Source organism: Calypte anna, chromosome 3, assembly GCF_003957555.1.
Source record: "Calypte anna isolate BGI_N300 chromosome 3, bCalAnn1_v1.p, whole genome shotgun sequence".
Taxonomy (NCBI): domain Eukaryota; kingdom Metazoa; phylum Chordata; class Aves; order Apodiformes; family Trochilidae; genus Calypte; species Calypte anna.
The window spans coordinates 8,900,444-8,913,937 of record NC_044246.1 but is presented as its reverse complement, the minus strand read 5'-3'; the positions used below and the strand labels follow the sequence as shown (position 1 = coordinate 8,913,937).

The following is a 13,494-nucleotide window of genomic DNA, read 5'->3' as shown; positions in this document are numbered from 1 at the left end:
TTCCCCACGATCTTACTGTTCATTCCAGAAATTACTTAAGTGGCCTTTACAGGAGTTCAGAAGCTTCTTGAAGAACCTGAAGTTCCCAAGTGCTGAGAAATCTATTTCTTATTTTTCTTAATAGGATGCAGCACAGATGCCAAGCAACCTGAAGAGCAATCTGCAGCTGCAAATGAAGAACTTTATCCTTTCTGTAGGGAGCCAAGTTATTTTGAAATTCCTACAAAAGAATTCCAGCCACCTTCACAGGTAGCAGAGAGCACTATTCATGAAATTCCAACAAAAGACACCCAAGGCTCCCATGCAGCAGGTGCAGGGCATGCTTCCTTTACCATTGAATTTGATGACAACACTCCTGGAAAAGTAACAATCAAGGATCATGTTACAAAATTCACATCGGAACAACGTCACAAATCAAAAAAGCCTTCCTCCAGTGGTCAGGATCTGCCTGGACTTCAAACAGTGATGATGGCTGCAGAGAGCAAAGTAGCAGACTGGCTAGCACAGAACAATCCTCCTAGAATGATATGGGAGCCAACGGAGGAGGATTCCAAAAGTATTAAGAGTGATGTTCCAGTGTACTTGAAGAGACTGAAAGGTAAAGTGAATGATTCCAGCTATCCATATTTCTGAAAGCAACAATTCTTCACCAGCATCCAGTGAGTGGATCCCTGAGCCATTGTGGAGTTTGTTTGAAATTACAGATGTTCCACATGTGCACAAGGATCTGCTCTGGCAAATTTTATTGCAGTATTAAGTCTTAAACAGAGGACAGAAAATCAAATCCTAGATCATCTCTCAATAAGTAGATACTTGCAGATAGTCTATTACTGCTGGAAATATCAGGTATTTAAAACATTGATCTTGAAAAGGAAAAAAAACAAAACCTTAATTAAATTTTATATATTTCACTTCTTCCCATGCAGTACTTTAAAAGGTGAATTGCTTTTTCAAATCAAAGCTCTGGGGTTCAAATTATGCCTTAATTATGCCTTAGCAGCTCTTCCAGTAGCATATGTTCTGTGAATATTCATGTGCTCTAAGAAAATAATTTATGACAAATAATGCACTTTATAGTTATTCTGCTTAAATTGATCTTGCATGAGGTTTGAGTTGGAAATCTGAAATAGATTAAGAACTTCTATTTTTTACTAAGCTTACAGTATATGGTATTTATAAGAATGCCACTTGTTGAATGGAGTTCCAGGTTCTTATACATGTTCATTTACTGCACAGAGTGACAGTTCAAATAAAATGAAATCAAATGTTAAGTGTGTCAAGTGTAGTTTTTTTTTTGGATGCCACTAGCAGAATAAAGAAAAAAGTAGTTTTGATCTTCGTATGTTTTGATGTTCAGGTGAGGATTGCAGGGCCATTAAAATTTTCAGAATTGAAACTTGTGAATAACTTTTTCAAGTCTCTTATCTCTGTTTTTAATTTCAGCACATTAACTCCACAATTCCCATTTTTCTTGATTCTGCAACATTATCATATCTAGCTCTTAAACTAGCTAAGATAAGGTACAATGTACTTTATCTTCCTGATCAAAAATTCACTTTTTAAGGCTGACTCTTCCAATTTAATCTAAAATTAAAATTTTGAAAACAGAAATATATCAATGTGCTAGCATTGAGATAGTAACATAGTATTTCTTCTAGACTATTTCAAAGTGCATTCTTTAATCTTCATGCTACTGTTTTGAATTGACAAACATTCTTTAAAATATTAGGCTTGTTCCTATGTTAAATAGAAAGGGCTTTTCTTATGAGGTCCTAGCTTTTTCCTAGCAGAAACTCCTTGGAGTTTGATGAAATTTCATCTTTGGGAGGTGTAAGTTATTGGGTGCCTTTGGCCATAATAAATTTCTGAATTTCGTAACCATCTGTGATCTCTTTGAAGTCTCAGTCATCACTTGTACTTTTTCAAATCAGAAAGGTAGAGAATGTACATAGCAATTTTGAAAGTTTAATTTTTAAAAGAATAATTTTTTTTCCTCAGCTTTTTCTTATAGTATCCTGTACTGAAGTCACGCTGCTAAAGTTATATGACTTAAATGTGATATTGATATTTATTGTTATTCCTTGGCAATATGTGAACCATCACAATATTTTCTTAGGTACAAATTATTAGGCACAAATAAGTTACATTCCAGCAGATGGGAATGTAAATTGTGATTTCAGCTGTGTATTCAGTGCTGTTAGTGTGATAAGTAAGGTTTGCCAATATGTGATTGCTATTTAACCTGAATAGTAGCTGGGTATTCTCACTGTGTAAGTGAGAAATCCTTAAAATAGTTATGCTTTTGAGAATGAAAAACAGAAATAATAAACTGCACAATCTATGTATACATGAGTAAGACCTGATCCCAAGAGAGTTCAAAGAAGGTAAAACTGTTCCATCCCTTCATTGTACATAACGTTGTTCTGTGTTATATGTGACTTGCTGTGTATGAGTATTTGGCCTTCCAAGCATTTTCAGGTATACATTGCATAGTATATTTACAGGCATGTATGTGATTTATTGGACACATAATCCTTATTCATAGATCTCAAAGTAGTTTGTGGAATGAATAAGTAATAACAAAAATTTCACATGCATACATCAGATGGTTGGAGTGAATGATGGAAAAACTCATTGTACTTCTTGGAAAGAGTAATAAACAATTCATTCCAATTTTCAGCAGACATTTTTCATACTAAATTGGTGTAAATGTGTAAGGAATCAAACAATGTGAACTCTAGCTCTCAGTGGGTATTTTCAGCTACCAAAATGACTATTTTAGGGTTTTCTTTTTCCTCTTAGTCCTTCCTAGAATGTTTCAGAAGTCATTCATAATCAACTGGCTGCATAACAAAATTAGTGTAACTGGGATAGATAGAGCTGGTAAAATACTCACTTTTGTAAGTCACTGATATGTATTCACAGATGAGAATTTTGGTGAAAAGGGTAATTCAAATGCACTGCTGTTACTGATCAGCTTTGAAATTGTTCCATTGTTTGACTCATAGCAAGCTGAATGCATCACTAGGAGCTGTACAAAATTTGCAGATCCAAGTACTAAAAGCTGTTGGAGTCTAAACAGAAAAACAATTTAAAATCTTTCCTTTCTTAGTTTCCTTTTTTATTATGTATGTGTTGGGTTGATGGGGTTTTTCTGTTTGTTTCACTGTGCTGAATATTCTTTTGCTTTGCTTGTAGGGAATAAGCATGATGATGGTACACAGAGTGATTCAGAAAACGCCGGTGCACACCGGCATTACAGTAAGAGGGCAGCACTTGAAGAACACCTAAGGCATCATCATACAGAGCAGAAAAAGTCACACCAGAAAGTCCATTCCACAGAAAAGCAGCAAGAGCAAGCTGGTTTGAGTCAGACTGCCTTTATGATTGAGTTTTTTGATGAAGACCATCCTCGAAAGAGACGTTCGTACTCTTTTTCTCAGAATGTAGGAGCTCTGTGCTCAGAATCTCCATCTCCAACACCTCATGCCCGAGCTGAAAGAGTGAAACCTACATCAGGAGAGAAAGCACTCCCTTCATCTGTGCAAGCTGGCTCATTGCATCACAGAGCAGTACATGGTGTTCATGCAAAACTTCTAAAACAAAAATCAGAAGAACCTTCTGCTGCATTACCTGCCTTACAAGCTGCATTGTTAAGGAGTTCGGGAAGTCTTGGCCATAGGCCTGGTCAGAACCAGGAGATGGACAAAAAGTTGAAAAGCCAACATACTTCTGCTGCTACTGAAAAGGACAATGAGGATGACCAGAGTGACAAAGGTACTTACACGATTGAGTTGGAAAATCCCAATTCTGAAGAAATGGAAGCCCGTAAAATGATTGACAAGGTGAGAAACCTAAACTGTATACTGAGAGGTATGTGGTGTGTGGGCAATAGTCTACCACTTCAGTTCTTCTTGTTAAAGCTGCTGCAATAGTACAATTTTTAAAGCCAGTCTCTAATGATGGAATACAAAATAGTGTAAAAGCAGGAGCTGGCACTTGGCTAAAAATTATTCCTGATTGATCCTGCTGATCGTTTAGTTTGGTAGTTTTAATGTGCTTTCACAAGATTTACATGCTGTGGGAGTACTTGGCAACAGAACTCAACTTGCAAGCATTTTTGTGAGAGTTACTAGGTTTGCAATCCTTATGTGCCTATAGAAATGCTCACCTGTTCCCAAAATCCTATGGTCTCTGTAGTTCTCAGTATATAAATTGGTCCCATTCAAATTACCATAGAGAAATAGATCGCAAATGTTTTCTATACTTAGAAAAAAGGTACATTCAATAACAATAACTTAATTTGCAGCATCCATTATAAAAAGTAAGTATAAAAATGATTTAGTTTTCAAAAAATGTTAGTATGACAGCAATTACATCTTCATAGTTGGAATATAGGTGTATTCTTCATTAGACTTAGGAATCTAATGATGAGTGAATAACTTTTGCTTCTTGGTAACAATGTAACAACAATACAAACTGTATTTGCAGTTAAATAATTGCAAATAACTCTTTCTTTGCATTCAACAGGAAGATAGTAGCACCTATGTTTAATTATTTGACTTAACTGACTCTCGAAGAGGATTTTTTTTTTCTGTTACTCTTCTGTTTCCCTAGACTGCTGTAGAATGCTGGCATCCAAATCTAGGCAATGTTTTGGCCAATTTAACAGGAAATTCACTGCTTACTCATTCTGCTGCACAATTCTTATTGATTGGTTAATGTGGAAAAAGTATGTTATTTTTACAGAGTGCAGACAACATCCAATGAAGAAAACCAAAGCCAGATGGAAGACAAAAGCTCAGCTTTGTTTCTCTTCTTTTTTAAATTACTAATGTGATAGCTTTCTGAAGTTGGATTAGTGAGGAATAAGACAAGGACTTGTGTTAACCTGGTGACTGCTGTACTGCTTTATAGAGGATTTAAAAGAATTAAGGGACAACCTCTTCTCACTTGTGCCCTATGATAGGATGAGGGTCAATGGATTCAAGATAGAGCACAGGAAGTTCTACCTCAACATGAGGAAGAATTTTTTTTTTTGTAAGGGTTACAGAGCCCTGGAACAGGCTTCTCAGAGAGATTGTGGAGTCTCCTTCTCTGGAGACTTTCAAGACCCATCTGGATGCATTTCTGAGTGACTTGCCCTCGTTTTGGTCAGTGGGGCTTAGACTTGGTGACCTTCAGAGGTCCAGTCCAACCCCTGACATTCTGTGATTCTGTGACTTGTTTATATTTTTGTCACTAAATCCAATATAACCTCTCTTTCTTTGTTGGCAAGTCTGTCCTTTTTCTGAGCAGTTACATTTTGCTAAACTGAGTCTTATTTCAGATTGTCTGTTGGGTGTAAAGATTAACTGGAATTCAAGAGTTACATTTGATAGGGTTGGAGTGACAATACAGTATAAATAGCAAGGATAGCTGTCCAAAAGGTTCACAAAAATACTGCAGGCCCATCAGTAGCAATTTATGTTACAGTGGAGCCAAGATCTGTGTCAAATTTCATATGGAATAAAATATTTTGGGGTATTTTTTCCCTTTTACTGGAAGGAAGGATAAAAATGACCAATATATCCACAGATTACTAACAGTGTGACTCATTCACTTGAAAAAATTTAGCCTTAGCCTTATTCCTGTGGTCTGTCTTCCCTTTTCCCTGGAAGGGAACATAAGAGCAAACCACAAATACAAGGGTGGCATTAACTTGTCAAAAATCAAGGTGAGGTTAATGTTGCTTCTCTGAGTTAAGAATCCAAGAGAGATATGGAGGGAATCAAAGTTAAGATTTCAGAAAAATGGAAAAAAAAGCTATCTACCTATGTAATTTTTAAAAAGGGGGGAACGACCTTAATGCTGTTAATTTTTTCCTGCAGAAGTTCTCTTTGTGCTTAATGTAGCCTTTTACAAAAGATTATAGGAAAATGACGTAAGGAAATAGATTTTTGTGAATTATTTAAAAATCCAAGAAAGATGCTGTCCTGCTTAATCAACATCTTGATTTCATTTGGATTGCTTAGGATCCATTTCTTCCTCTGCTAGTCTTTCAGTCACTAAGAATGAAGTATTGTCTCTGGAGAAGGAAAGGAGTAGAATAACATACAATGTATTCTTTTTTTTCTTCTCGGTTTTAAAGCCTGTGTTTTAAAAAGACAATGTGAAAAGGACATAAAAATAGCCAGAGGGCAAGAGGAAGACCTTTTCTAAGTAACAGAGAAAAGGTTTTTAGTGAGATATTCCCTGAGAGAGAGGTGTTATCATTTATCTGCAGTGTTGACTGTCTTGGAGGGAATGTCTGTCTCTTACCTAAAACTAAAGCTTCCAAAGAAAAATAATCAGTCCAACATATCAAGATTTGACGGGCAAAAGTATGAACTGGTTACTAGGCAAACAGGTTTAGAAAATAAAATAATGTGAAAGAAAGTTACGATTGAATAATAGGTGCTGGCTTTTTTTTTATACTTGCAGAGTTCTTTTTAAAGTTACCATTTTCATCAATGTATTAAAGAAGAAAAGCTGCTCTTATATACTGCAGCAACTCCCTTAAACATACAAGGCATACAATATTCTCTGCTCAAATATTTTCCGAAAGTCACAACTCTCTCAAGAAGAATGGTGTGCTTACTGTTGCAGCTAACAATTACATACAAAGTAAAACAATTTCAGGATCTTGATTTGATTTAGGACATGTTTTAATTGTTACTTTTAGCACATAAAAGACACAAGAAAATAGGGCAGCGTCATAGGATCTGTTTCTCCTTCACATCCAGCTGTTCTGCCCTTTAGGTAGGTTCAGTGCTTTCTTCAGTTATCTAGAGAAATTCCTCTCTATTTTGCACTGAGTTATACATTTTCTATCTGATTTACATTTTTTAAATAATCAAATTTGTTCTCTTAGAAGGAAGTTGTTCTCATGAGTCTTACCAGGTTAAAACCTCTTCCTAGGCCTTAGAAAAGGTAAGTCTGTCAGTGGATGAAAGAATTCATGATGCTTTTTGTTGAAATAAAGAGTGCAAATTATCAAGCCAAGGAGTTCCCTTTTTTTCAGTAAAGCAAAGTACTGCCAGTAATAGCTTTTAATGAATGAATGTGCAGATAATTCTGGATGTGTCTGAAATATTAAACACTGAGGCTATTGCAAAAAGATGAAAAGCAACACAGTTTTTTCCGAGCTCTTTTTGGGGAGGCTCATGAGAGTTCCTTTTTTGTTTGTTATGTGTAGGTTTTTGTTCTTCTTCTTCATCCAATTTCATTTCAGGATATTTCTGAATGGAAATACTTCATGGAAGTATGGCAGAGTTAAAATCCTTTATGCATGTGAGGGAGAACAGAGGCCACACATATGCTTTGTTTCGATTCTGATCAGCTTAGCTACCCAGGGAGTCTAGCATGTTACAGTAGCTCGTATGAATGTGGAGACATTGGTCTTAGGTGAAGTTCTCTCTCATCCCAAAATTATATTCTGTAGTTACATTAGACTAATTTAAGTTTTGTGATAAATAATAGGGTTTTTTTTAATCAGCAAAGTAAATTTAGGTCTCAGATTCAGCATACTCATTCCCATCCAGAAGTAAAACTTCAATAAAATGAGTAGCAAAAATCAAGCCTCTGTCCATCCTTCTTCCATCTTCAAAAAGAACTATTGTGACCATTCAGTTATTTTGTTTTCTGTTCAAAGTTCTTATTTTAGATTAAATTCCAGCTTATTTTAATTTGGAAAAGGTTTAAAGTCTTTGTTTATGTAGACAGGCTATAGTAATGGCCTGGTTTTTAATGTATGTGCTGTCATCTCTAATTTTACTTGATTACATACCATGCAAAGAGTATACATAAAGTTTTATGGACACAATCTTGACGGATATTCTTTTTCCCTCTTTAAAAATTTGGAATAACAAACAATTTAGGAGTGAGAGCTGTGTTGGTGACACCAGGGTTTCTTTGAGTGTGTGTATGAATGGCATCCGGTTCTAAAAGGCAATTACAATAAAATTGAGTCTTCTTACTCTTTTTGATCCCAGGTTATGTCTGTTGATACCACATTGTATTACTGGCTAATGTGTTCTTCAAGGACTGTGTTCTTCTGAATGATTTTTATTGTTGTTGCTTTAAGTGTTCATAAAGCTTGTTTACCAGACCTTTTATACACTCTTGCAAGCCTTAAACTGTTACCAATCTCACAGATGTATTAAGCAGATAACAGCTAAATGAAGAACTGTGGACTGAGAAGTTTAAGATTGATATAATACTTAGTATTTTGAAAGGAAGAGTGACAAAATCTTAAATAGGTATTTTATTAATTGTTACACATATGTGTCAGCTTAGTTCTGTGAGAAGTATAGAGTAATTTAGATGCATAATACACAACATAAATAACACGCAATGACTTTAGAACATGCAGCCACATACCAAATTCAAACTTTTTTAAAGATCTGTAAGGTATATTAGAAAATGTGTATTCCTTTACTAAAACTGTATTCCTCCAAAACCTTCTATTTACAGTGCAAGTGAAGCAGGGAGGATGAAATGTTTTTCATTACAGTACTTAACATACATGTTATAATAAGTCCTCTTATTATGGAGTTAAAATACACAATAAGAAACTCCTCTGGGCAAATTTTTGCAATATTGTAAACTACAAACTGCCTGAAAAGAATGAACAGGCAGGAAATAAGTTAAAAGAAAAAAAAAAAAAGAAATCTCAGCATTTTCATTACCTGTTTAAAGAATCAATCTCTCTTTTCAGAAAATTACTTCCAGGTCTTAGGTCTTTTTAGACCCTCTGGTTTTAATTGCTTTTATCATTGCTTGAGGCATTTCCTTTTAGCAATGCCTTTTAGCCCCCCAGAGTGCCCTGGTTACAAAATGACTGTATTTTATGAATACAATACTGAAAAAGTAGTAGATCAGTTGAAGCCTAATCAAATCACCTGAGCATGCAGACTTTGTCAATAGGATGTTTGTAATCTTTTTTCTTCTGAGGGAAGGAGTCTTACAGTGTTTAAGCTTATTGTTTCCTTTTGAATATAGAATTCTGAACGAAATTAATTACTCACTGTAGCTAATAGGTACAAACCATGTATGCATGTAAATATGTAACAGGCACCTAGTATGAGGAAGTTATTAGGCTTGGGCCATTGATCCTTTTCATTTGCTTATGTAGTTTTTTTTACATCAGAGCATCTTGCATCTGACTCTATATCTCAAATATACAATAAAATTTACATAAACAACTTCTGTGAAATTTCATGGCTATTAATGAGATGCCCTACGTGGAACAGGATCTATTCACCTGGAATGGCTGGGATAACTGCCAAGAGCAAGCAAAAACTATTAAAGTCAGACTTACTCAGAAGCAACTTGATTAAACACAACTCATGCAATAGCCTAACACTAAGTGTGTTTGGGCATTCCACTCTGACTTATCAGTTTTGCAAAGGTGGGAGGAAGATGTTTGCCTTTTGTTTCTTCTATCTGATTAGTAACTGGTTTTTTAAACAACCAATTTACTGTATATTATGAAAGTCTGGACTGCCTTCTGTGTAAGAATTATGAGGAGCTCAGTCTTAGCAGTAAGCACAGTGTTGCCAAGATGCTCTGCAGTATGGATTGAAGCCTCTTCCATTACCCTGCTCTCTGGAGTCTTCTCTTCAATCAAGTATCCTCTGCGTGTGGCTTTTACATACTTCCTTTTCTTGGTTACTACACTGAATCTGTGTCCAAATCTTGCTTGCTTGCTGTGTTTCCAAATTCCTGTCTCTTTTCTCTTTCTCTTTTTTCTTTTTTCTTTTTTTATTTTTTTCTTTTTCCCCCATTTTTTCTTTTTATTGCTGGTCTGATTGGATTAGTTCACAGCTCAGTTTCTGAAATTTACTTCTATTTTACTTCTGTGAGAAATCAAATATACTCATCATCTTCCTTTCCCCTGAAAAGCTATGAAACATAATAGCTGTTATAACTTCCATACCCATCACTTTACAATGGCAAATACAATATTTCAAATTTAATCACTTGTTCCTTGTTTTATTTTGCCATGCTCCCATCTTTAATGCACTGTACAGTACAGCTGCTTGTCCCTTACCTGTGGTCCACATTCATTTAGTTTGCTTTTTTAATGGTTTATCTTGGAATTCTCTTTTACATACTTTGTTATCCCTGAATTTTGTTCTGGTCACTTTTGTTCTGGTCAGATTGCTGACATTGAAATAAATAGCATTTAAATCCTCATTCTTTTCAAATACTGTTCCAGATTGTGGTTGTAGCTGTTGTTGGGAAATGATAGAATAGAAGGATGATGATGATGATGATGATGATGATAATAATAGTTATTAAAATATCATTATGTAGTTATATATTTATAATATAATGTATTATATTATTATATACTTTTAGTTTACAAATGCCACAATTAATGGATAGGTTCCTATTTATAGCTTTCTTTATTGCAACTAGAGTGCTTATTATTTATTTGTTGGTTTTCTATTAATGTCCTCAAGATTATCAGAAATTACTGCATATACTTTAAATTAAGACTACATCAATAAGGTTATTGGGGAAACTTCAGAAGCTCAGAAATTTAAAACTATTCTTGAGATTTATATTTTCAATAAAATTTATGCTTTTGTGTTTAGTACTTTAAAAAATGCTTTCTAATGCTTTTTATACTTAGTATTTATGCAGAACAATAGGGTCCATGTTCTAATATATATAATGTGCTATGAAACTGAGTAAACATACCTGAGTTTCAAATAAGACTTTTTTTTCCATTGATGTCAATATCTTTATTAATTTTTTGTATGAGGAACTGGATCTTTGGACATATTGTATCGAGTAATTACAGCATCGAAGAACTGCAGTGTGATCTTCATGAACTTTGAATTAGTTTATAATTAGTGCCCTGCAGTTAAAATAAGTGTAAATTCCCAGCATTAGGAACTGTGAAAAGAATTTAGGTGAGATACAACAAGAAAAATTTTTTTCTTACTCAATAACTTTAAAGTTTATAAAAAGCACATAAGGAAAATACCAAGTGGGATTTTGGTGCTTATTTGGGGTTTGGGTTGGTTGGTTGGTTGTTTTTTAGCTAATCCATTTTCTTCCTTTTTCTTCATAAAAATGTTTCCTGTTTCAATAAATTTGTCTGACCTTTTTTTTTTATTTAATTTCTAGAAGGTGAATAATGAAAAACAGCTTCTCTGGTTTTAAAGAATCATCACTTTTGATAAGTAATTCTAAAGACATTATACTAACCTCTAGTATAGTTCATCTGTGAGATAAAATACACTAATAAGGCAGCAGGGGAGAGGGGGGAGGAGAGTGAACAAGACCAATTCCCAGTCGTTAAAGCAAGTTTGTGCTAAAGCTGTGTTTCAGATATTGTGACAAGCAGGTGTGCTCTGAGTCATGAGCTGTTTTCTCAGGGAAATACATATGGCTTGCCAAAGCAGATTATTCTGCTTCCTATAAAATTAGCCCTTGCAGAACAGGGCAAGGCATGTGTTCGATCTTGGTCATGTAACTCATGCTGTCTCCCAAAATATACCACTACTTGTTGCAATGATTGCATCTTGCTTGTATTGTGTTATATAAATTTTATTAATTCTTGTTTGTTATTGGATAAAAAAATTTTTAATCACTGCTTTGTATAGATAAAGTTACATTCTCAGTTACAGTGTCCAAAAAACTGTTGCTGAGATGAAGTGATGAAACTTACTAATACCTACATCAAGCTGCTATTATTTTGCCATCAGTTGAGAAGTTATTGAATTTCCCTTTGGGTGTTCTCAAGACTGACTGAGTTAGAAGGCTGTGTTGAGATACTAAGCTGTCATCTAGGGTCACTGTTATTAAGGTTCATAGGATCACATATGCTAGAAAGGACCTTAAAAGGTTTCTGGTCCCACCCTATCCTCAGAGCAGGGTCAGCTTTGAGGTCAGACATCTTGGTCAGGAATTTATTCATTTTGGTCTTCACACCCTACAAATGCAGAGACTGGGCAACTTTGGTTTGCTTTCCCTAGGCTGAAAAAGCTTTCCTTTATGTCCTGCCTGAACCTCTCTTGTTTCAGTTTATGTAAATTATCCCTTGTCCTCCTATCATGCACTGCTGTGAAGGTCCTGGCCCTCATCTTAATATGCTTCACATGGGTACTGGGGGCTGTATCTTGGAACCTGGCTTCATCTTTTTGTTCCCCAAAACTCAGTTAATCAAAATACCAGGTGGTAGTTGCATCTCTTTAAAGCTGTAGCTGCTGCTCTGACAAACACAAACTTTACAAAAAGAAACTTCCATCTTTTCATACAAACAAGAGATGCAGTGATAGTTGTCATTAACATTTCTTCAGGAATTTTTTGGTCTGGTTGTCTCCTAGATTTCCTTAAATTACTTTGAAATTATGAAGATGTTCAGAGAACAGAAACTTCTGAAGAATTGGAAGCCTTGAAGAATGTCATTCAGTCTTTGTAGGAAGACAGAGATCTCTGTCTGTTCCAGGCTTCAACCACAACAACCCACTCTTTACACACAGACCTTATTATATTAATCCATAAAATACAAATTACAGTTCACTAAATGGTGGAGAATAGATTTTTAACAGAAGCCTTCAGGTTATTCCACGGCTGCTTCTCACTGTTTGGTGAACACTGTAAGGGCATCAGTTAATCCTGAAATTCTGATAGTACTCATTTGCTGCAGATGTGTGATGGGCATGTGAGTCGTGTTCTAAATTTTGTCAAATACTAGACATGAATTGCTTTCTCTTTTACATAGTTTCCAAATTTGAAGTCTTTATATACTAATGGTGTTGTTTTTAAAGGGTTTTCGTATATCACTGTTCTGAAGTTTAGTGTTTGGACTGGATGGCACATGAATCTCTTCTTTCTTTCTAAGAAAAGGAGCTGTACAGTTGTATAGCAGTGGAACCTCGACAGGGCCCTTACTTGCACATACCAGTGCTCCTAAATGTGGAATAAATGAGTAGTGTTAAAATATGCAATTATCATGAAGATGCTTTCCCTTTCTAATACTACTGTACATAAATATTTTGTTCTGGCCTATGATATCCCTGCAATATATAGAGAGGTAGTATTAGGATTAGTATTAGGAGGTAAATCTGTTGCTTGGATCTTGTTGCCTATATTGCTTACCTATATTTTCTTTCATAAAAAAAAAAAAAGGCAGTGTTCAAATTAGGGTTTGTAGTAGTTTCAGTAATAGAAAATGAATAACAAGCTTTGCTTAAGTAGAACTTCTGTACTAGAAAAAGTAAGACTGACAGGAAGAAGTCTTAGGTCCTGTTTTGTGATACAAGTAAGGAAATTTGACATGGTAGATGAATGTGCCACAAGATTGAAACAAGTTAAAGGCAGCAATTTACTCCTGTAGTCTTGATTAGATATTGAATTGTTGAATTTTTATTTTCCTTCAGGTGCTTATGCACTAGAATTGGAATTTATAAGAACATTGCATTTTTAAGGACATGTAAAACTCTTTCATTTCCTAGA

At 35.0% G+C, this 13,494-nt stretch overlaps 1 protein-coding gene across 6 annotated transcripts in view; it reads left to right on the top strand.

The window, feature by feature from the left end:
- Window positions 1-13,494, top strand: part of CEP170 (centrosomal protein 170) — an 87,261-nt gene that overhangs the window by 39,592 nt on the left and 34,175 nt on the right. For all 6 annotated transcript variants that reach the window (XM_030447426.1, XM_030447425.1, XM_030447424.1 and 3 more), the window contains 2 exons: window positions 125-598; window positions 3,199-3,845. In XM_030447426.1, the coding sequence (XP_030303286.1) occupies window positions 125-598; window positions 3,199-3,845 (1,121 nt within the window). The remainder of the gene's footprint in view (window positions 1-124; window positions 599-3,198; window positions 3,846-13,494) is intronic.